Consider the following 21516-nt stretch of genomic DNA (forward strand, 5'->3'; position numbering starts at 1 on the left):
GCGATCTGCTGCAAAGTGCTGCTGCAGTCGAAGAAGAAAGTGTCTGGGTGATCCAAGCCTGGATTGAAGATGAGAAGAACCTGAAAGCAGAGGGGACAGAGTCTGGGTCACTAGCCAGTGACCAGGAGCACAAAAGGCGGATGCCCACCGATGTCGGGTGATTTCAGGTGAAGAAGGTGAAGCTTGACTCTTCAGCCATGAAGACCAGGAGGTGTCAACGACAACCAGGATCTGGAATCGAGCTGTCCCACAAAGGATGTCGAGTGCTGCGGTGTCAGTGTCCTGATTGGACCCAACTAGCCTTGGCAACAGCAACCCATGCAGAAAGTAAAGAAATGCTTTGGTGCAGACCAGCAAGGTCTGTGGGACTCACCACGCAGTGGGGAGTCAGGGCACGTCTGGAGGAACCAGAGAAGCCCAAGGAAAAGTAGAGTTACCTTCACAGGGACCCACCAGTCCAAGGACCAGGGATCAGGAAGGAGCCTCAAGTGGAAATGCAAGAAGCGGGCTCACAGAACACTCATGGAATGTAGGCCCACAATCTTTGATGCAGATGGTGCTCGGGGCTTAAAGTAAAGTAAAGTCCACATTTGTAAAGCGCACAATCACCCGTAAGGGTCTCTAGGCGCTGGGGGCCGTCGGGAAGATTAAGCGAGCTATTGCCCAGAGTCACATGGTGCTGGGCTACCCTGCCGCCGAAGCCGGGGATCGAACCGTGGTCCCCAGATTCCAGCGTCAGTCGCCCTGGCCGCGGCGCCACACCTCTCGCCACGTCGCTTTGGCTACAAGTAACCCGAAGCACAACTTCAAGAGACGTCAAGAAGTTAATTCACTAGCAAATGTGCACAGTGTCCAGGAGTTCTGGTTCCACGTCACTCGTGAGGGCTGCAGGTCTCAGCTTTGCTGGGGACTTGGATTGGCTTCTGAGAAGTCTGAAAATCCTCTTCCTGAGCTGCTGGTACTTTGGAGTCCGTCGGGAGCTTCGGAGATGCAGACTGTCAAATGCTTCATTGGTGTCTGCCAAGCAGGGGAGTCACTCTTTGACCCCGAGGGAGATTTCTTCAGTCCTCTAGTCTTTAGCAGAGCGTCGAAGTTCCAGGATTCAGTCGCAGAGCTTTGTCCAGGGATATCTAAAGTCCTGTTGCCAGGGGTTCCTTACTTATACCTAAGAAAGGAGTTGGACTAACTCTAGGGACCCACATATGGGAGGGTTTGGGAAGAGGGGTGGCTACACCCATTTCCTTTGTCTAGTTTTGCACCAGAGCAGGGGCTAGGAGCCCCTGCAACTGGTTTGAACTGGGCTATGCACAGGGACTCCAAATGATCCCCCAGTGTAGACTTCAAAGCACTCTCTGAGTGCACCCACCCAGCCCCAATACACTAAAGCCTGTCTGGGAGGTGGTTACACCTCCCTGTGTGTGGACAACCTATTGTGCAGGCCTCCCCTGCCGGTGTTTCAGTCAACAGCAGGAGGCCAGACTCATGTCTGTGGCTGCAGCATCCATTTTGTGATGACAGGGCTCTTTAAACTTGTTACCGGGTAGACAGGTGTGAACATGTCTCTCCCTCTAGAAGGGTGGAATTCTACCCCCCCCCCCGACAGAATTGTCAGGAGGGGGGTAGGATTCCAAAGCGTTTGACACCAAACACAACGTGTTTCCGTGAAGCCATTCCAAAGTTAGCATTTACCGCAAGGTTATAATGCACTTAAGATTATATGGTAAGGCTGCATCACAGAACAGCCCCAGAGAATAGATTCCGAAGGTTGCAGAAGGGCCCTGCTCATGCATGGGCACACTCTCTCATGAAACAAAGCACCCTGCCTTCAGGATTGATTGGGCCTGCCATAGGGGTGACTGATAGGTTTCTATGTGCAGTGATTTAAGGTAGATCTAGGGAACCTATATCTTAGTAAGGGGTGCATGCAGTAGCAGTCCTGTGTTGTCATTTTGGAAGGTTTCGCAGGAGTGGCATAATACATGCTGCAGCCCCTGGTAGGCCTCTGGGGTACCTATGTCCTTGGTATCTAAGGTACCATATACTAGGGACTCACAAGGGTACCTCAGTAACCAAACTGGAGTGTACCTATAGTACATGGGACCCGAACCAGGAAGACATACTAAGCTATATTGAGGATAGCGGGATACCAATAGCTGATGCGGAGGAAGCAGTTAAATTAGAAGACATAGTGTCTATAGAAGAAGTGGAACTGGCATTGTCAACCTTACAGTGAAGGCGGCTGGAGATGATTCGTTGCCATTAGAATTTTGTAAATCTTTTAAAAGAGCACTAATATTGCCTTTGTGTAGAGTGATACAATGGGTGGCAGCAAGTGGGCAGGTGCCGGAGTCGTGGAATACAACACAAATTGTATTTTTCTTAAAAAAGGGCAAATCTCCAACAGAATGCGGGTCATATCGGCCTATCTCACGTATTAATACTGACGCAAAGGTCTTTTCAAAGATCTTGGCAACTCGCCTAGCTCCACTTATGCCACGACTAGTTTCTGAAAGACAACACGGGTTTATGATGGGGAGGGACACTACTGCTCACGTCAATCAATATGGCCATTGGGGCATTTGATTACGCAGATAAGATGGGGATCGACTTCGGTATGATATTATTAGACGCCGAAAAGGCCTTTGACCGAGTCAGGTGGAACTTCTTATGGGCCGTGCTGGCCAAAATTGGTCTAGGACCTCAATTTCGGTCCTGCGTACAGGCTTTATACTGTAATCCACAGGCCAAGCTGTCGTATGGGGGAATGCATCGTCATCAAAAAGCTTTATTCGATTTTTTACAATCATAATAGCATATACAAACAGCAGTACATCAGAATTACACTTTAAAACAGATATCTGGCATAAATTCATATAAAATCCAATAAAAAAACAAGATTTAAGATCATTAAAACCAGAAGTTAAAAAGAGTAAAACATTGGATTTATCAACAATATATATGTACAGTATAAAAATAGTTATATCAAGTCAAGGACAATATGCAATTTGACGCGCCCTCAAGATCCATGCCCAGCCTAGGAATTTCGCCATAGCCAGTGCAATCGGTAGCGATGTATCTGTGCGCAAAATTTGATCAGCCTCCGCTGCTACCCTGGTGCCCAGAAACTTACAGATAGGTAACAGCCAGGCCCGCCTTGGGGCAGCATAGGTATCACAAACCCAGAGGATATGTGCCGTTGTCTCATTATTGGCAGAACATCCTGGGCACCCAGCCAACATATGTGATGACCATTTCAGGGTGAAGGATCTTACAGGGTGAGACCCCACCCTGAACTGAAAATACAATTTACGATCCATGGGTTTCGTAATTGCATCCCAGTATAATTCCATCCTAGGGACCAATTTATGGTCCATAAAGCGGCTAGTAAGGGAAGAATACACTTGTTGTCTTGCATTATTCAATGAAAACAGTTCCCAGTACTTAGCCTTTAACAAAGATTTAGAGGGAAAAATTGAGTTTACTGGATCGGTCCACAGCACTAGCAGTCCTAACTCCCCTAAAAGATTTCAGACTGATCTGAGCCATTTAATTTGATGTAATGTGTCTGACTTAATAATATCTAGGAAACCCTGGGCATAGCCAATAAGTTCAGGAGTGGTCCACAATCTCCTCCAATAGAGGAGGGGGCGCAGTTTGGCTATAGCTGCAGTGGGTTTCTTACCTAGATCTAACAGCAATGGACACATAGGTGAGCTCTGGGGAAGTCCGGTTATATTTCTTAGAAACCTATTCTCTGCTGAGGTAAGAGCTACAAGGTTCTCACAGCCCCACACCTCTGAACCATACAAAGCTGAACTAACAGCCTTCATATTATAGATTTCAAGGACGGGACTGATAGGCTTAGATAGAGTGCGATTGTACTCCTGACAAAGCTCTCCAGATATCTGTCTGAGTTTAAGTGAGGCTATGTCGATTTGCCGGCCCCACTTCATACTACCTTGGAAGTTAACTCCCAGATAGGGGAACTCGTTAACTATTTCAAGAGGGCCCTCTTTCATTGCAAATCCTCTCGTGTTTGCCTTGCGTGCATTAAACATCATTAACTTTGTTTTAGACACGTTGACCTCCAATCCCCTCTATCAGCAGAAATCCTCAAAAATTTGAAGAGCTTTTTTTAGTCCGCTCGGGGTCTTGGAGAGAATCAACGTGTCGTCGGCAAACATCAGGATGGTGGAATGCATTCACCTCCATTTCAGTTTCTGTGTGGGACAAGGCAGGGATGCCCTCAGTCCCCGTTATTACCCACTCTTTATATAGAGCCATTTCTGGGCACACTACAAAAGTGCACACAAATTAAACCTCTAAAAGCTGACAATACTAAACTAAAGATCCCATCCTATGCAGACGATATCGCAGTCTATGCAATCAACCCAGAGGAAGCTGTAATTAGTAGTAAGGTAGAAGCAGACAAATTTAGCAAAGTTGCAGGGTACAAATTGAATGCTGACAAAACTCAGGTACTTACCACTGTCAGGATTCAGAACTCCATTATCGGATCTTGTGTCACTATAACTTACTTGGGAGTAAAGATAACGGCTAAGATTAATCAGATCATTGATTTAAATTATGTACCCTTGCTAAAAGAAACTATTACATTGTTAAGAATTTGGCATAGGCTCCCTATAGGCCTGTTAGGCAGATGTAACTTGATCGAAATTAAAATATTGCCTAAATTTCTATTTTTGTTTCGTTCTATTCCTCTGAAAGTCCCCAACATATTTTGTTTAAAAATTAGAGGTTTTTCTTAGTAGTTTTATTTGGGGATATAAAAAACCGAGGAGGGCGATTGAGCTGCTTAAAGCTACATATGATCAAGGTGAGCTTGGCTTCCCACATTTCAAAGTCTATTTCTGGGCCGCTTTTACGGGTCGTTTTCGTAGTTTGGTCAGCCTAGATCAGACTGATTTTGTCTTCACATTTATGCTGGGGAACCAGAGGGATACATTTTTATATGGAATTAGAGTTCCAAACTATTTTAAAAGGGTAACATTTAAGACCTTTAAGGATATTGTATATATTTGGCAAGCAATGTCTACTAGGAGCAATCTACTGATATTCCATAAAAACTACCCATTGCGGGGGAATCCCACTTTTCCTGAGGTATTTAGGCATCAAGCGGGTAAAATTTTGGCGAACTATGGAGTAAACTGCTTGGGCGATTTATATAATGATAGAGGTATTAAATCATTTGAAAATTTAAGACTGTCCTATAAACTTCCGGCCCATTTTAAAAAAAATATTTGCAGATTAAGGGTTATCTTGCTTCTAATGTGGCCGTAAAAGAAAAAAAACATTCAACATTCTGGGATTGTATCTATAGGGAGAAGCCTAAATCTCTCATTGGCTCAATGTATGCTCTTCTACATAGTTTCAGACCATTGGGCAATGAGAAATTAGTGGAAAGTTGGACTCAAACCTTGGGGACAATGGCCTCACCTAGAATGATAGAACAGGTATTAGGCTATGTTAAGGACTCTGCCCATTCTGTTAGCTTACAGCTCCAGCAAACACGTATTTCTTGCATGATGTATTACACTCCAGCTAGAATAGCTAAATGGGCCCAGGGAAATAAGATGGGGGATAAGATAAAACGCCCAAAATGTGGACTGTATGCTGCTAACTTAAAACATATGTTTATGGAATGTCCAGAATTGAATAGGTACTGGAGGAAAATCGAGCAAATACTTTATTCTAAAATAGGATTGGATCACCCACTCACGGATCTTGAAATTATGTTGGGATATAGAAATGGTAATCCCGCAGTAGCGCGTCTCTTTACGATTCTAATGGCTGCAGCTAGGCTGGCTATTGCCAGGGCATGGGTCTCTACTACACCACCGGTAGCAGAGGATTGGTGGGCGATTATCAGGGTTACTTATGGTGTAGAGGCAGCTCTGGCAAAGGCATGGGGCATCAAATCATTAATTAAATTAGAGGTGCTGTGGGGGCCATTGGCCCTGGATGGCTTAAGGTAGCTGGATTTGGCTAAATATGAAATAAGAAGTATTTCCCCCAAAAAACATTTTCCTTACATATGCTATGTTACTGTGAAATTTCTATTTGTTTCCTCTCTTTTGTTTCTCACTATTCTCTTGCCTATGTATTAATATGTTTGCTTATTCATATTAATTTATTTGTTTATGTCAACTGTATGAACATGCCCTATCTGATGGAAAAAAAACATGTTTAGCAAAAAAAAAAAGGAATCATTTTAGAAGAGAAAGCAGATAGTCTGGGGCCCTGAATAGAAGGATCCGAGCCAAACTAAGTCAAAAACCATCAAAACACCAGAAAAAAGTGGGGGCAACCATGTAGTCAGATTCCACCTTCCTACAGTGAGGAGTGGTGAACTTATAAGTTACTCCACACTCCTGTCACAGGGACGTCATATACTTAGAAATGAAGTTTGAACCACGGTCTGACACCACCTCTCTGGGAAACCCCACATGGAAGAGAATCCCCATCAGTGCACGTCTCACCACGAGGGCCGTCAATGTCCTGAGAGGGATGGCTTCCGGGTATCGGGTAGCATGGTCCACCAAGACCAGGATAAACCTGTTGCCCATGGCTGTCTTGGGGTCCAGAGGCCCCACAATATCAACACCCACCCTTCCAAAGGGGTTGCTGACCACAGGGAAGGGCTGGAGAGGAGCTGTGTGCTTCCTCCCACTCTTCCCACTTGCCTGGCAAGTTTGACAAGTCCTACAATGAGTATCTGAACTCTTGCACATCTGGGGCCAATAAAAGTGGGTGACAAGCCTTTTTAACAGTCTTGTCCTGCCCCAGATGTCCAGCTAACGGTACATCATGAGCCAAACCCAGTAGGAAGGCTCTGAAGCGCTGGGGTACCACCAGCACACGGGCTGACCCAGGCTCAGCAGCATTAGGCTCGCTATACAGTAGGTAATTCTCCCAGTAGATCCAATGTGATCCAGACGGATCACCTGCTACCTGGCTTGAGGCCAACACACAAGAGAAGGGCACTTCTTCTGTTCTGCACAGAATTCCTCCCTGGAGGGCCCTCCTTCTTGCTGCCAATGGGTCAGCTCAGGCAGGTCCTTCAGTTCTGCAACTTGCTCCCCTGTAGGTTCCAGGACATCCCCCTCAAGTTCTGCCTCCTCCTGGACTGTGGGAACAATGGGGGCTGGTTTCTCGCGCCCCCTACCTCTTCTCTTTAAGGCAAGTACCTGGACCATACGTTTAGGGTCCAGGACCTCTTGAGCACCCCTACTGGCTGCCATAGACCGAGTGGTCACACACTCCCACTCAGGCAAACCCAACATCTCTAAATGAAACCTTCTCTCCACCTTAGCCCAAGGAGAGCTCTCTAAATCATTTCACAACAGACAATCCACAGGCATTGCTGGCCTCACAGCTACTTGGAGAGTACCTGAAACCCCCCCACTCAAAGGAAACCTGAGCCACCTTGCAGTGGCTCTCTGTGTTGTCAGCGGCAACAACTGGGTAACATGCATTTGGGACCACCTGCTCTTCAGACACCAGCTGACTACTGACAGCTGTCACACTGGCCCCGGTGTCTGTCTGAGCTTCAACCCTATGGCCATTGATGGTCACCCACTGCCTGTACTTTTTGGTGCTATCAGGCAGCTGGATCCTGGGGACCACCTCACAATCTCTTAAAGAGACAAGGGACATTTCTGTGGGACCCCACCCACTTTGGGCCCCCATCTCCTCCCCTCCCAGGTCTACACTCGCCACCAGACGGGGTGGTGTACAGGGTGGTGCATTGTGATCCTTCTGGGGGCACTGGGGATCATACCAGCGGTAGCCCACTTGTTTACACTGAAAGCCTGTGAACAGGTTTACCTGTTGGGGCTCTGACTTCTTCTCAGGGGGAGGCTGGGAACCCTTGCCTTGGTTCCCTTGGGAATTACTTTGGGGCCCTTTCTAGAACTCCCTCTGTTTACCCTTGTCCCGCCCACTCTTCTGCTTGGGATACTTCACCAACCTTGGCGGAGTCTCCCACATGACCCTTGTGGTCCCGGGTATTCACCCAGCGGTCCGCCTCCTCAGCAAGCTTCCTAGGGTTAGTTAGCTTGCTATCAATAAGGTGCTGGCGTAGCTCTGGAAAACAATTACCAGACAGGTGTTCCCATGCAAACAAATCATAGAGCTTCTCAAAAGTACTCATTTTGCTACCCTTCACCCAACCATCCATAGCTCTGCAAAATAAAGACACATATTCTACCCAGGTGGTAGCCTCCAGCTTGTTACAATTCCTGAACCTCTATCCATAGAGTTCAGGGGTCAGTCCATAACTTGTCATCAGGGCTTCCTTCATGTGGGCATAAAGCATCCTACTCTCACTGGGCAGGTCTTACAATGTATCCCTCCCATCACTAACAAGCGGCCCCACATTCCTGCTCCCCAATCCTTCTCAGGGACCCGGTGGGCTGCAAACCACTGCCCAATATCTTCATGCTTATGGAAATCTTTGATGACATCCTTTGGGAAATATACCCTGCCTTCTGCAGGCACAGATGATGCCCTGCCACCAGAGGGACTCAATTTAAAACTTTTAGCCTTATGCTTCAATTCCCTCAAAAATCTTTCATGTCTAATTTCTCTTTTTCCCTTTCAAAAGCTATTCTGTTATTCTAAAGCTTCAACTTCTTACTCTCTACGTCCTTTTGACTCTCTAACTTGAGCTTGGAACTCTCCATTCTATGCAATCTATTTCTCTCTCTGTCCTCCAGCTCTCCTGGGCAAACACTGCTGCTTATGGGGGATTACACTCTCTCCCTGGCTGGACCCAATGGCCAATCCAGCTGCTGTTCTGCATTCTCAGCCTCCTCTGCAGGCTCTTCCACATGCTCAGAGGCATTTCTTGCTTCCACCCAGGCCCTCAGCGCCTCTTGGAACTCATTCTTCTTGGTGAGGCCTGGAGTAGCAACTTTATATTTTCTACAGAAGGCTTTCAGCTGTTTCACATTGTAGGCCTCCAACCTTTCTTCCTCAAAATCTATATCCATAGATGCATTGGATGCTGCTTTACTCATGGCAATACGAACTGGCGGTCTTTAGCAAAAATAACAGTTCCAAGGAAAAATAATTCTACCCAAAAAATGTATGTGGTTGCGTTTGGTCTGCACTCACTAGTAGTGCACACGAATCACTGTATATGAGTCACAAAAATCCTCACCGCTGACCACAAATGTTAAAACTGGGTGTCTTTAGTTGGCAATGGCCTTTGTCCAAATAGGGACTCTTGCTTCTAGTTAGAGTAAGGGGCTACACCCATAAAATAACCCCTGCTCAACCCTGTGGCAGCTTGGCACGAGCAGGAAGGCTTATCTCAGAGGCAGTGTGTAAAGCATTTGTGACCACACGCAGTAATACAGTGAAAACGCTACAGATGGACACAGTACAGGTTTTATAAAAATAAGTATTCTTTATATAGACTTAACACAAGACCCAAACGACAAAAATCCACAGTACTGTAGTAAGAAAATGACTTTAAGATGGTAGAAATAACTCAGTTCACTTTAGATGGTAAATGCAACACTTTTCTCACAAAGTACCTTTGGATGCATCACGCAAGATAAACAAAAGGTTCGCAGGGAGAATGCTGCATCTGTTCCTTGCTTCGGGGTAGGTGATGCGTCTGTTCCTCAGTGCTTGCGCCAAGTAGGCGATGCGTCTGTTCCTTACCGGAGAGGTGGTGGTGCGACGATCTCGTGGTGCGTCCCAGTTGCGATGCAACAAGATGGCGCCTTGATGCGATGCGACGATCTGGTTCGATGCGAGAAGATGGTGCCCTTGATGCGATGCGACGACGTGAAGACGATGCGTGCATGCCCGACGGCCGTGAGGCGACTCTGTAACTTTAGGGAGCCACGACAGGCCCTGCGACACGCTTTTCCGGTGATGCGATGGCAACCCTTGCGGTAGCGACACGCTACTCCTGTGATGTGACGACACATAGCTGCGAGGGAGACATGCTTCTCCTGTGATGTGACTGTGACCTTTGCGGTGGCGGCACGCTTCTCTAATGATGCGACAGCTGCGGATGCGACACGTTTCTTCTCGTTGAGTCGCACTTCCAGCTCCCAACAACACGCAGGTTTCTGCAGACATAATTCCCAGCAAGGAAATTCAGGGGGAAGCTGGTGGTGAAGTCTTGTATCCCTGAGACTTCAGCAGGAGGCAAGCACAGTTCAAGCCGTTGGAGATTCTTCTTCAAGATGATGAACGTTGCAAATAAAAGTCTTTCTCATTTCCTTGGCAACAAAGAAACCACTGCAGGCCATCCCCAGCAATTACATCTAAAGTTCGGGGTTTGGGTCCCCCTTTTTATACGCACAAATCCTTTGTCTCTGAAGGCAGAGAGAGTCTGTACCTGGTCCAAACCAGTTCTGGGTGGATTCTGCCAGTGCACAACTTCTTCCTTTGTCAGTGTGGGCCAGTGTTATCAGACTCACCACAGGAGGTGGAGCCAGCATTGTGGAAGGCAGACACAGCCCAATTCAGCCCAGGTGCTACTCGTCCCACCACTCCCAATGCAGATAGGCCTATTCAGCCTTGTGCTGACTCACCGTGTCTCCTGGAGCCACCCCAGCCCCAGCCCCTGTCACTCACAAACCAGACATGGAATACACAACCTAGCAGAGGGAGGCTTGGATGGATGGTTAGGCAAGAAAATACCTACTTTCTATAAGTGGTATTTTCAAACACAAAATCAACTTCACTAAAAGATGTATTTTATCATTCTGAGTTCAGGTATACTAAATGTGTTTCTCTACCATGTTCCGTGGGACAGTTAGGGTTATAAGATGTTATAATCAACTGCCCATTCGGGCCTATGGGGACAGGTAGCCATGCAATAATGAAAACGAGATTGGCTATAATTCACTATCAGGACATGCCACACACATCAGGGCATGTCCTACCTTTCTCACATAATGCAACCTGCCCTAGGGCCTACCTTAGGGGAATCTAACATGTAGAAAAGGGAAGTGTTAGGGACTGGTTAGTGGGCGGACTTACCAAGTCGACATGGCAGTACTAGACTGCACACAGGCTCCGCAATGGCAGGCCTGAGACACACTTTACAAGCTGTTTCTGTGGATGGCACAATCAGTGCTGCAAGCCCAATAGCAGCATTTTATCTAAATGCCGTGGGCACACACGGTGCACTGTACTAGGGTCTGACAAGTAAATCAAATAAGCTAATCATGGAGTCACTTATACATTACAACAATTTACAATAGGGAGCACTTGCACTGTGGCACTGAATAGCAGTGGCACAGTGTCCAAAGCATCTAAAACCAGCAAAAACATAAAGGGAGACTCACTCCAATAGTACCTGGTCTATATTGACGAAGGCCATTTAGTGGCTGAAATGCGTCTCTCCTTGTGCTCAGGATTGAGGGCGACATCAACAAATAAAGAGATGCTGAATCCTGAACCACTTTGTGTCCGTGCTTCCTTCCATGGTGTCACTGTGGGAGGTGGATTGTTTGGTTCATTTATATATATATATATATATATATATATATATATATATATATATATATATATATATATATATATATATATATATATATATATATATATATATATATATATATATATATCCATTCCACAAAAGTGGTCCGTGATTTTCAGACGCACACTGTCAGCGGGTGCTCAGCGTACGGGTCTGACCCAGACCCTGAATTCACTTATTTATCACCAAGAGACGCGGCACTCAGAGAAAGATGCAATCTGGAAAAGTTTTTATTTAAGAAAGCTCAACCGACGCGCTTCAGCCTCCACGGCTTTGCTCACGGTTGGTGAGTCCTTTCTCTATTGCACTATTTGTACACCCACCTGGCCTCAATGTGGCATTGTGGGTAATGTAGTGCGTAAGTTAAAAATTCATGAAAGGAAATCATTATAGAATTTTTGCACAAGCAAACATTAATTAACATTGATATAGTATCAATTGAAATAACATTCACGATTACATAATCGTTTAGTACGTTATTCTGTTCAATATCAGATTTGCAGCGTCTTTTGTTTAGTGCATGATGATTTATAACAAGGGAGTGCGAGGGAAGGAAGAATAAAAAGGAAAGAAAAAGAGAAAGAAAGAGAAAAAGAAAAACATTATAGAGTGTTATTTCATAGATCTGAACTTGTTTCTGCAAGAAATTATTATTCTATAACTATGATGATTCTATCAGTCTCACTTTATTCACGATTAGTATCATTGAAGTAATCCCATTCTGCAAATTTATGCATGGGCCAAAGTGTAAAAGCACAAAAAGAAGAGAAGAAAAAAGAGAGAAGAGAGAAAGGGAAGGGAGGAGGGAAGGGAAAGGTGAAAGGAAAGGGGAGGGGAGGGAGAGAAGAAGGGGAAAAGGGGAGAAAAGGAGGAAAAGAGGAGGAAAAAAAGAGGAAAAAAGAGGAGGAGGGGGGGTCGGGGAAAAGCATGTTTCAGTCGCATTAGATATTCCATTCCACAGTTCTCATAGAGGTATCAGGATAGGGGTTTCTCAGTCCAATGGATATACTATGCACATCTTTACTCAAGATGTACAGAAAGTTCTTCATCAAAGTTCATCCCTCTCGGTATTTTAGTTTTTAGTCTGATAATATATCGGGATTCCAATCGGCGTAATTCTCTTCTACGATCACCGCCTCGTTCATTTGGCAAGATGGTATCAATTCCATAATAGTTCATTGCCCGCCAATCTCCATTTTGGCATAGCATCATGTGCTTGGCAGTAGCATATGTAATATTTTTGTTTTTTACAGCTCGGATATGTACCAAAATGCCAATTCGCCGGTTCTTTGTTCTTGAAATGACTGCTTACAAGTATGTCCTTTAATGATCGTGTTTTTCTGTATGTCACTGTTGGCTTCGGGCCTATTAATTCTCCAATATCAGTATATATACATATATATATATATATATATTCATTTTTGTCGCAAAAAACGAGGATTAAATCTCGGCGTGCTCCGCCGAGTGTGTACGCCAATTCCCTCGGAGTAATGGTAGGTGAGAGGAGATGCTAGTAATTGAGTTGAAACCATGTCTTGAATGTTTCCCTTGTCCTCCCATGCTAGCGATGAAGAAATGGCCTTTAGAGTAGTTATTCAGCATGACACCTAACATTCACCTGTTCGTTGTCTTTCTAATAATGTCTTGACCAAAAGTCACTCATTGCTATTCATGCTCACTTATCTTGGAACACATTTTTCAAAGAACATTTTTTCCAGTGACCGTGCAGTACTTTCTACCTGAAACATAATATTTGGCTTGATTGCTTGATTGTTCAACAACCTGGTGATTTTTATATCTGCAGCAGTGTCCCAAACAATAGAAATTTACATTGGATACAATAAGCTGGTAAGCGTTCTGTTTTGCCTTGAACTTTAAGTTGGCCATTTTAAACATTCCTGTCCCTAGTGACCCCACATAAAGGGGACAAATGGAATGCCAAGTTTGTACTGGTAATATCCATACCTTCTAGGATGCACTGAATGTTGCAGAACTGAAGATATGACTGCAAAGTGATAACCTTGTGCCCTCTCCATATTTTGAAAATTGGAGCTTCAGTAACATCTCCCTTGAAGGTACTGCTTTAAAGTGCAAAGGTCAACATAAGTGTGTTATATCTAGATGATGTGGGATTCTCTTCTAATGTTAAGATCTATTCAAAGTGAGTGAATCTTTAAAGATTCCTGATGCCAATAGCATTCCAGATAAATGTTATTTCATCTACTATTCCGCCTGAGTCATAAAGACAACTTTGATGATTATTTAGCCATTCCTTACTTAAGATGAGTAATTTGGGAAGTGTGGTCTAGTGATAGGAGAGGGATAATGTGTGGAGGGCAGAGATGGCGGTTACTGAAGGTGGGCCTTGTACTGGGTTGTGCCTGGCTCTCTTTTTTTGTGTATTTACAGCTAAGAGTCTGGACATTCCAAGCCCAAATTACACAGTGGAGCAGCTACATGTTCAGTGTCATACTGTACAATTCTGAAGGAGACTGGGTAAGTAAGATGGCATGTCAGAGGGGGGAATTACTTATACATTTCTGTGTTTCCTTTATCCTTCATGGATGTATTTCTGTCACAAGTTAGTTGTGTGAGACACATTTAAAGCTGAAATCTGAATGACAATCATCCAATTTTGATTATGCAATTCAGGATGGTGAGCTCCACTATGATGAAATATCTTGAAGCTGAACATTCACAAAGTAAACTTCTGTCACAACAATTTAGAGATACGCAGAAATACTGAGATGTTTTGAAGAGCTAAAAGTCATGTAGTAGGATAGCCATTCACATCTTTGCTATGTGTATGCAGAAGAGTGGCAAGATGCTTGCTCTTCATGAATTAAAATACAAGCATGAATTGACAATTTTAACTCAAAATAAATATATAAGATTCTCTTGTGAAAAAGGGTATCCTCTAACCCGGACAAAAAGAGTCGTAGCATGACCAGTCGACAGAGATTCTCTTTTGGGCAGCACATCTGTATTCTGTCTGATTACTGGTGATACCAAATCAGTTGTAAATAAACAAACTTTGATTAGCTATGAAATACAACTGATCCATCGTTAACAAAAGCAACATATTTAAATTTTATTTTCTAAAATACATGATTAGATTTCAATTTATTCATATGATCTGTCATAACGGGCAGGCTATAAGGTGTTATTTCAACTTTCCTTTTTTCTCTAAAAATTCAATATGAGTCAATCATAATCTTCCAACACGTGCGCCATAAATGTCTATTTTAGCATTGCATTTTATTCAAGGGCCTCCTTGTGCCTCAGGGACATGGGGTGCCTTTAGGGAGCACTACATGTGCCCCCTGTGTGCATGCACCCCATTTCCTGCACATGCCATACCGTGCAGGAACTGTTTTTGGCGTTCTCATTGTGGTGCCCACTTTCGGAGGAACTGTCATGAGAACGTCAAATAATAGCCCGCCGAACACAAGAAATACTTGTAATAGGGCGGGTGGCCTGACCACGGGTTTGGTAGTGCAGCTGCAGGGCGAAACCGACGCTGCACTGCCAAACTCGTATCAGGCCCCACGATGGGACATAAGAGCTTGGCTAGCAAGGAAGATATATATCAGAGAAAAAGATTTACGAGAGGCAGGAAAATATGTAAACCCATGTTCTGCCATCTGATAATATCGGCAGACATCCACCAGAGCATAAGATCTCATTACATGCAACAAAACAGCCCTAGCTATTTGCTTTGAGCTACAGGTGCTTCTTGAAGAAGAAGAGTTTAGCCCTTGAATCCTAAAAGATGAGTCTATCCACGGGTTAAGGATGATGTTGAAGTCCACGCAAATCATCAATGGTTCTCACCATTGATGTAGCTTAGAAAACAGACAATTAAAGACCACAGGATCACCAGTGTTGGCCCAATTGAGTACACATTGCATAGTGCATAATAGGCCCCTTTTGTCTGTTGCTATGAGCCATCATCCACCTATCCTGAGCCAGTAGGGCAATCCCTCTGTGAGAGAAGTGAAGCAAGCTGAGGATAGGACTTCATCCCAGAAATCATCCAGAGGGGAGGTCTGTTTATTCAAGAACTGAGTTTACTGTAGGCCAACTAAATGTGGATGAAGATAGCGTAGCACCTCTTAAATTAATTCTCGCTTATAAGATGCTTACATTTAATTGATATTCCACAGAAGAATATGAAGATGCTGCTCAGAACCACACCCCGGGCTAAACCTTGACATTCTTGATTGAATAACTTGCACACCCTGAAAGGGAACAACAGCACAGAATAATCTTGGTCCTAACGTTACCGTCCACAACCATAAGGCCTAATTGTTTCCCAACAACCTGACCAAACATTCCAACAAAAAAATCAGTATAAAGACAAAAGTGACCCAGACCATGGCCCCGCCACCCACCCCGACCCCCAGCCTTCCCCCAACCCTATCTATACCATGCAAGGCCCAGAAAAAGGGCTGACCAACCCCGGTCAAAAGAATACCACTAGCACTGCAGTAGACATGAGTATATAAAGTCCCCTACCCCACAGAGCACCGCAGACCGAGGATGGATTTGGGAAAAAGAACTAAAGGGGCAGGGCAGTGACCGCCCGAGACACCCGCCCAAAGGACCCAAAATGTTTTCACCCAGAGCCATAATTAATAAATGAAGAACCCTCATGAAACTTTCATGAAATCTAACCTAGGTGTCAGCTGACCCTGCAGACCTAAAGCTTCCATTAACAGAGAGAAATAAAAAAGAAAAGAGGGAAGGCGTACGCAAGAAACTAAGTTAACCACTCTGTAACAACCTACAAGGAAAAAGAAGCAAGAAGAAAAAGACAAAGCAGAATCAACCAGATCCATTAGTCTCCTTATTTCCCTCCACTGACTTGGTCAAGAGCGGATGTATGACGTTATAACGCATACTTTTACTCCGCAGACCATTACAACGCGACTTTTACTCCGCATACCGTTACAACGCATAGCGCCTTGGGGCGCTGGATAGTGGTAAGTATAATTTACTATTCTAACTCCAGTCCCCGTGGACCCTAGGGAAGGTGTTGGATAGTAAATTATACTTATTCCCTATCCTAGAGCGCCCCCCAGCGCAATGCGTTGTAATGGTATGCGGAGTAATGGTCGCGTTGTAATGGTAGTGCGGAGTAAAAGATCCGTTGTAACGGGTGTATACCGTCAAGAGCTCCTCACCCCAGGCTGTTCAATACATGAATACATTTGCTCCTCATATTGGATGCACGGGATTGCTGGCTCCAATAATTAAACCGAAGTTCCAAGCTTTTGAAGTTCCGGAATATGCTCTCTCAACTTCCAACGAAAAACTAGTCTCTTGAGAGAAATCTGATCGAACAAAAAAGTCCACTCCAGCTGCTTTCACTGGTGATCCTGGATGAGCATCCATGTTTATCTACTGAGGGAGGAGGAAGTTACCCACATATATCAGGATGGCTTGTGAATAATGAGGATATGAGAATGGATAGCGATGGGCTCTCTGAATCATGCTGTCCATGTCCCAGCCCCCCAGTGTAAAAAAGGCTTCCCTAAACAACCAAATTATATAGCCTCTAGGATTGGTCCTCTGATCCCTCGGGATCCCCAATATCTTGAGGTTATTCTGGTGAGACCTATTCTCCAAATCTTAAACGCTTGATGAGAGCATGGTCATTGTAACTACATGTCATGGGATCTGGGTCTTGACTGCTCTCAAGAGAGTTTTATGGTTTTTCTGAACCTTCTCAACTTGCACAAGTTGTGAGTTCAGGGTGTCCATATTTGCAGAGAGTTTCCATTATTCCAAGGGTTACATTAGATCACAATTCTTTATTGAAGAAATGGGCTGAGTGTTATCTTTCCGGTTCCGTGATAGTGCTAATGCAGCTGCAATTTCTGCGATCAAGAACTCTCAAGGGACTATTGTGAAAAATCCAGCCCTTATCCAAGAGGAGTTCCACAGCATTTATCAGAAGTTGTGTGACTAGGAATTGGTCCTTTCACAGACCAGATCATCCAGTTTCTCTGGGTCCACCATCATCGGAAACTGTTTGCTACACAATAGCATAAGCAAGAAGGTCAAATATCAGTCTTTGAAGTTTAATACGCTATTGGCTAGCTGGCATGAGGTAAGGCCTATGGCACCGATCAACTTCCATTGGATTTCTATGTTAGATTGTCACATCTTGTATTACCGGTTCTCCATGCTCTATTCAACTCTTTTGAATTACTTGTAAAATTTAAAAAAATAGACCGACTTCGTCATCCTTCCTAAGACAGGGAAAGATCCCTTTCTCAGTGGTTCATATCAGCCTATTTCTTTGATGAATGCTAATCCCAAGATGTATACTTAAATTTTAGGAAACAAGCTTTAGCAATGGTTAATTCTGATCTTGTTGATGAAAATCAACATGGTTTTGTTCCAGGGCGGGAAAACACTGCCCATGTCAATATTGTTATCACTGTATTTGTGCTCAGGGAAATCAGGGCAGAGCAATCATGTTAGACCCTGAAAAGGCCTTTGAATGGGGTTCATGACCTTTTCTTAGGGCCATTATGGCTGTGTAAGGATTTGGGCCTCGCTTTACAGCTTTACCAGAATCTTAAGGCTAGGGTTTAATGTTCAGGGTCTTCTACCAACCTAATTTAGATAAATTGTGGCACCCGTAAAGTGATGTCCACTTTCACCATTGCTCTTTTGTGCTTTATATAGAACCTTAAATTCAAGCCCTCATGAGCCTGAGGAATACTGCCTTGCTGCGGATCGATCAACGTGAGCTCAAAGTGCTTGCTTGTGCGGACGACATTACCATCATGACCTTTGCCCCAGAGGATTCTCACTTTTGAAAAATTGGCTAATGAGTATGGGGCTATCTCTGGGTACAAACTAAACCTTGATAAGACCCAGCTCCTCACCATCACAGTCCCTTCTTGGGATGATAGGCGATTGGTCAAGTCGGTGACCTACCTGGGGACCGAAGTCTCTGTGAAAAGGGAGGATGTAAGGGAATCTAATTATGGCATACTATCCGGCAGAACACAGGAGAGGTTGAGTAAGTGGCATCATTTTCACATTGGTCTAATCTGTCAATGCAACTTAATCACAATGATTATTTTCCCTTGCTACCTATACCTCTTTCTGGCATACCTTTATATTTAGCCAAATACTTTTTACACAGAAAGAAGCTATCTGGCAAAAGTTCATTTGGGGGTATAAAAAGCCTAGGGCTAACATACATATGTTACAGCGACCACGACTGGAGGGTGGACTTTAATTAACAGATTAACGTTTCTACTTTCTAGCAGCATTTATGTCCAGACTAGTGAAAGCATTGTGGTGCAAACCAAGGTGGCTAGGTGGATTGTTTCCAGAATTCCTCTCTTTCGGGGAACCAATATCACCCCACGCTTTGGCATTATCGATAGTGTCTATTTGAAGCAAACTCGTTTTGAGATTCTGGGGGTTCTTTGACTCTCTTTGGGCCTATCCGAAAATGCAGATGTTGGTGATTACATTATTTAACACATTTTCTTATATAGGTTCTAATCCTAACTTTACCCGTCAACTGCACGGATATTAGATCAACTGCTGTCAGACATCCTGCATACTTACTTTAGGCTCTTTCTTTGAGGGTGAGTGTCTTCTCTCTTTCGAGATAATATCACAGCGATTTCTCTTCCTTGCTTGCTGTATCAAGTTGCATTGTTGTTGAACTAAGCCATGCTGTTCATGAAGCTGTACTGATGAAAATCGAATATGGATTGAATCATATCCCTTAACGGATGTCTAAGGATTAAAAGTCGACTAGAATATTGGAGACTTTGAGACTGTTATTGACCATCTATTACTTAATGTGTGCTCGGAGAGGATTTGTATATATTTTTCAGACATTGTCTGATAAGTGAAGCCGATCTCTTGGGGTCCAAGTTATTGCTGATGAAATGAGACGTACAAATATTTGATCAAATTCAGTTCTGAATGTCTCCTGGGTTAAAACTCATCAGTTCAAATTTATCAATGACTTCTATTATACTCCTTATCATTTAGGAATTATTAATTTGAGGCATGACTCAAGTGTTTTCGATTTTCTGGTGATTGGGCAGACTCAGTTCATAGCTTTGTCATTTGTCTTGCAATTTTTCAATACTGGCAGGCCGTATTTTTTAAGCCGAATATGCTTAGCATTACTATCATGAGGTGGGCCCCTAAATGAATTGTATTGGGGCATTCACCTTGTGTACTAGCCCACCTAAGTGGGGTTTTTTCTGTGCTATCTCTGTAGCTCAACTGAATCTTGCCCTGACATTGGTTGTTGGCACAGGCTCCTAACGCTATTCTCTGGTGGCATGAATTTACCATAATAGGGCTCTTGGAGAGCCTGATTATCCCTAATGATGATGGCGTGCTTGCCTTAGGAAGATATGGGCACTGTTTAGGGGCTGTTTGGTGCAATTGCAGGCAGGTCCTTACCACCCATCTCCATAGCTTTTACTTTCCTTGTTTCTTCTGTTCTTGATCGTACTCTTTTTTTTTATGCATTCAGCTACATTGTCTCTATGATTGTGTGATTGTTATGTCTTATAACTTTCGTACCACCAACTGATGGATTTGTTTTGTAATGTGTTATTTTGTTTCTTACTTATGACCTCAATAAAAATATCTATAAAAAATAAAGACAAAAGAGTGTGCTTGGTTTCTGGTGTTGGTAAATGAGTGGCAACAGATTATCTGCTGCTTTGAAATAATGACACAAGTGTCTTTGCTTTAATCAATGTAGCCTGCTAAATCATTGGAAGAGCCAAGAAAAATTCTCTAGCCCCAATAATAATGGAATTGGAGTAAAAAATAGACACAGTGGAACAGTTGGAGTACTCTATTGCCATGCACATAGAAAAATGAAAATGCTATTATAAGCAGTTTTGCTTTTTGGAATGTCTGAGCTCAAGAACATAATTGTTAAATCTTTCTTTCAAGTGTAACTTCACAACTGGGAGTACACTCTCTAGATGATCAGTTACAAAATCTCAAGAAGGTTCACTCCATCCTTGTTCAACAGATGAACTCATTTAAAAAAATAATAGTACTAGTTATTTCTTTTGGTTAGTCATATCCTGTAATTTGTTTAATCCTTTTAAACTCTGTTGGAGATAGCAAGTTGGACCTCATTGAGTGAATAAAAGAAAGGAAGATACAACAAATCATGGGTGCCTCTCCCGCTCAGTGTGGTTATCAAATGTCAACAGTTTTGATGTTGCCATTACCTCTTTCATAAGACCGAGTTATTCTATGCAAATTAAAAATCCTCTCCTCAGGCCTTCAGCCCACATTCAGAGAAATTGAGGAGTGACAGCACACTTGAATGACTAAGAATGTCTGCCCATATTTAGATGACTGAATGTTTTATTTACGTGACCATCAGAAATGATCAGTCAGACTGATTTTCTATACACTGTATCGAGGTCCCAAGAACTGAGTATTCTCTGTTGTTTGAACAAGTAGGTATCTTTATGCAGAGGGCCCAATCGGGGTTAATGACAGATACTACAAACAGTAAGACTATTCATCACCCTACAGGAGGTGTTCAGGTATTATATTACATTAATACTATACCATTGAGCCTGAAAAAAATCTCTGCAGGAAGTTTGAACCTTCAATTGACAAAAGGACCTGGTCAGCAGGGCGAGAGATTAACACTCATACAACATTCCAAAGATGCATTAAAGTGTAGTGTACTAGCAATAGATTTGCGCTGGTGGTGATGACCAGCATTTCTGGGACCCAGGACTCTGCTTTTTCATGAACAGACGTTTGCTCGGAATGAGAGAGGGAGAAAGGAGGAAGAGAATGATAGGAAACTGAAACAAGGGGAGAAAGAATGGATGGAAAAAAACCTGCAGAGTGATGTAAAGATAGAGGCCTTAAGTATAATGAAGATGAGGCAGCTAGAGATAGAGCAACTAAAAATAGAGATGTGTATATAGTCAAGTTAAGTAAATATG

General features: G+C 43.7%; 1 protein-coding gene across 1 annotated transcript in view; it reads left to right on the plus strand.

Moving 5' to 3' along the window:
* Positions 1–21516, plus strand: part of LOC144763503 (uncharacterized) — a 556338-nt gene that overhangs the window by 470657 nt on the left and 64165 nt on the right. The window contains exon 13 of the mRNA XM_078649154.1: positions 13940–14026. Within this exon, the coding sequence (XP_078505280.1) occupies positions 13940–14026 (87 nt within the window). The remainder of the gene's footprint in view (positions 1–13939; positions 14027–21516) is intronic.

Source organism: Lissotriton helveticus, chromosome 6 (assembly GCF_964261635.1).
Source record: "Lissotriton helveticus chromosome 6, aLisHel1.1, whole genome shotgun sequence".
Classification (NCBI taxonomy): domain Eukaryota; kingdom Metazoa; phylum Chordata; class Amphibia; order Caudata; family Salamandridae; genus Lissotriton; species Lissotriton helveticus.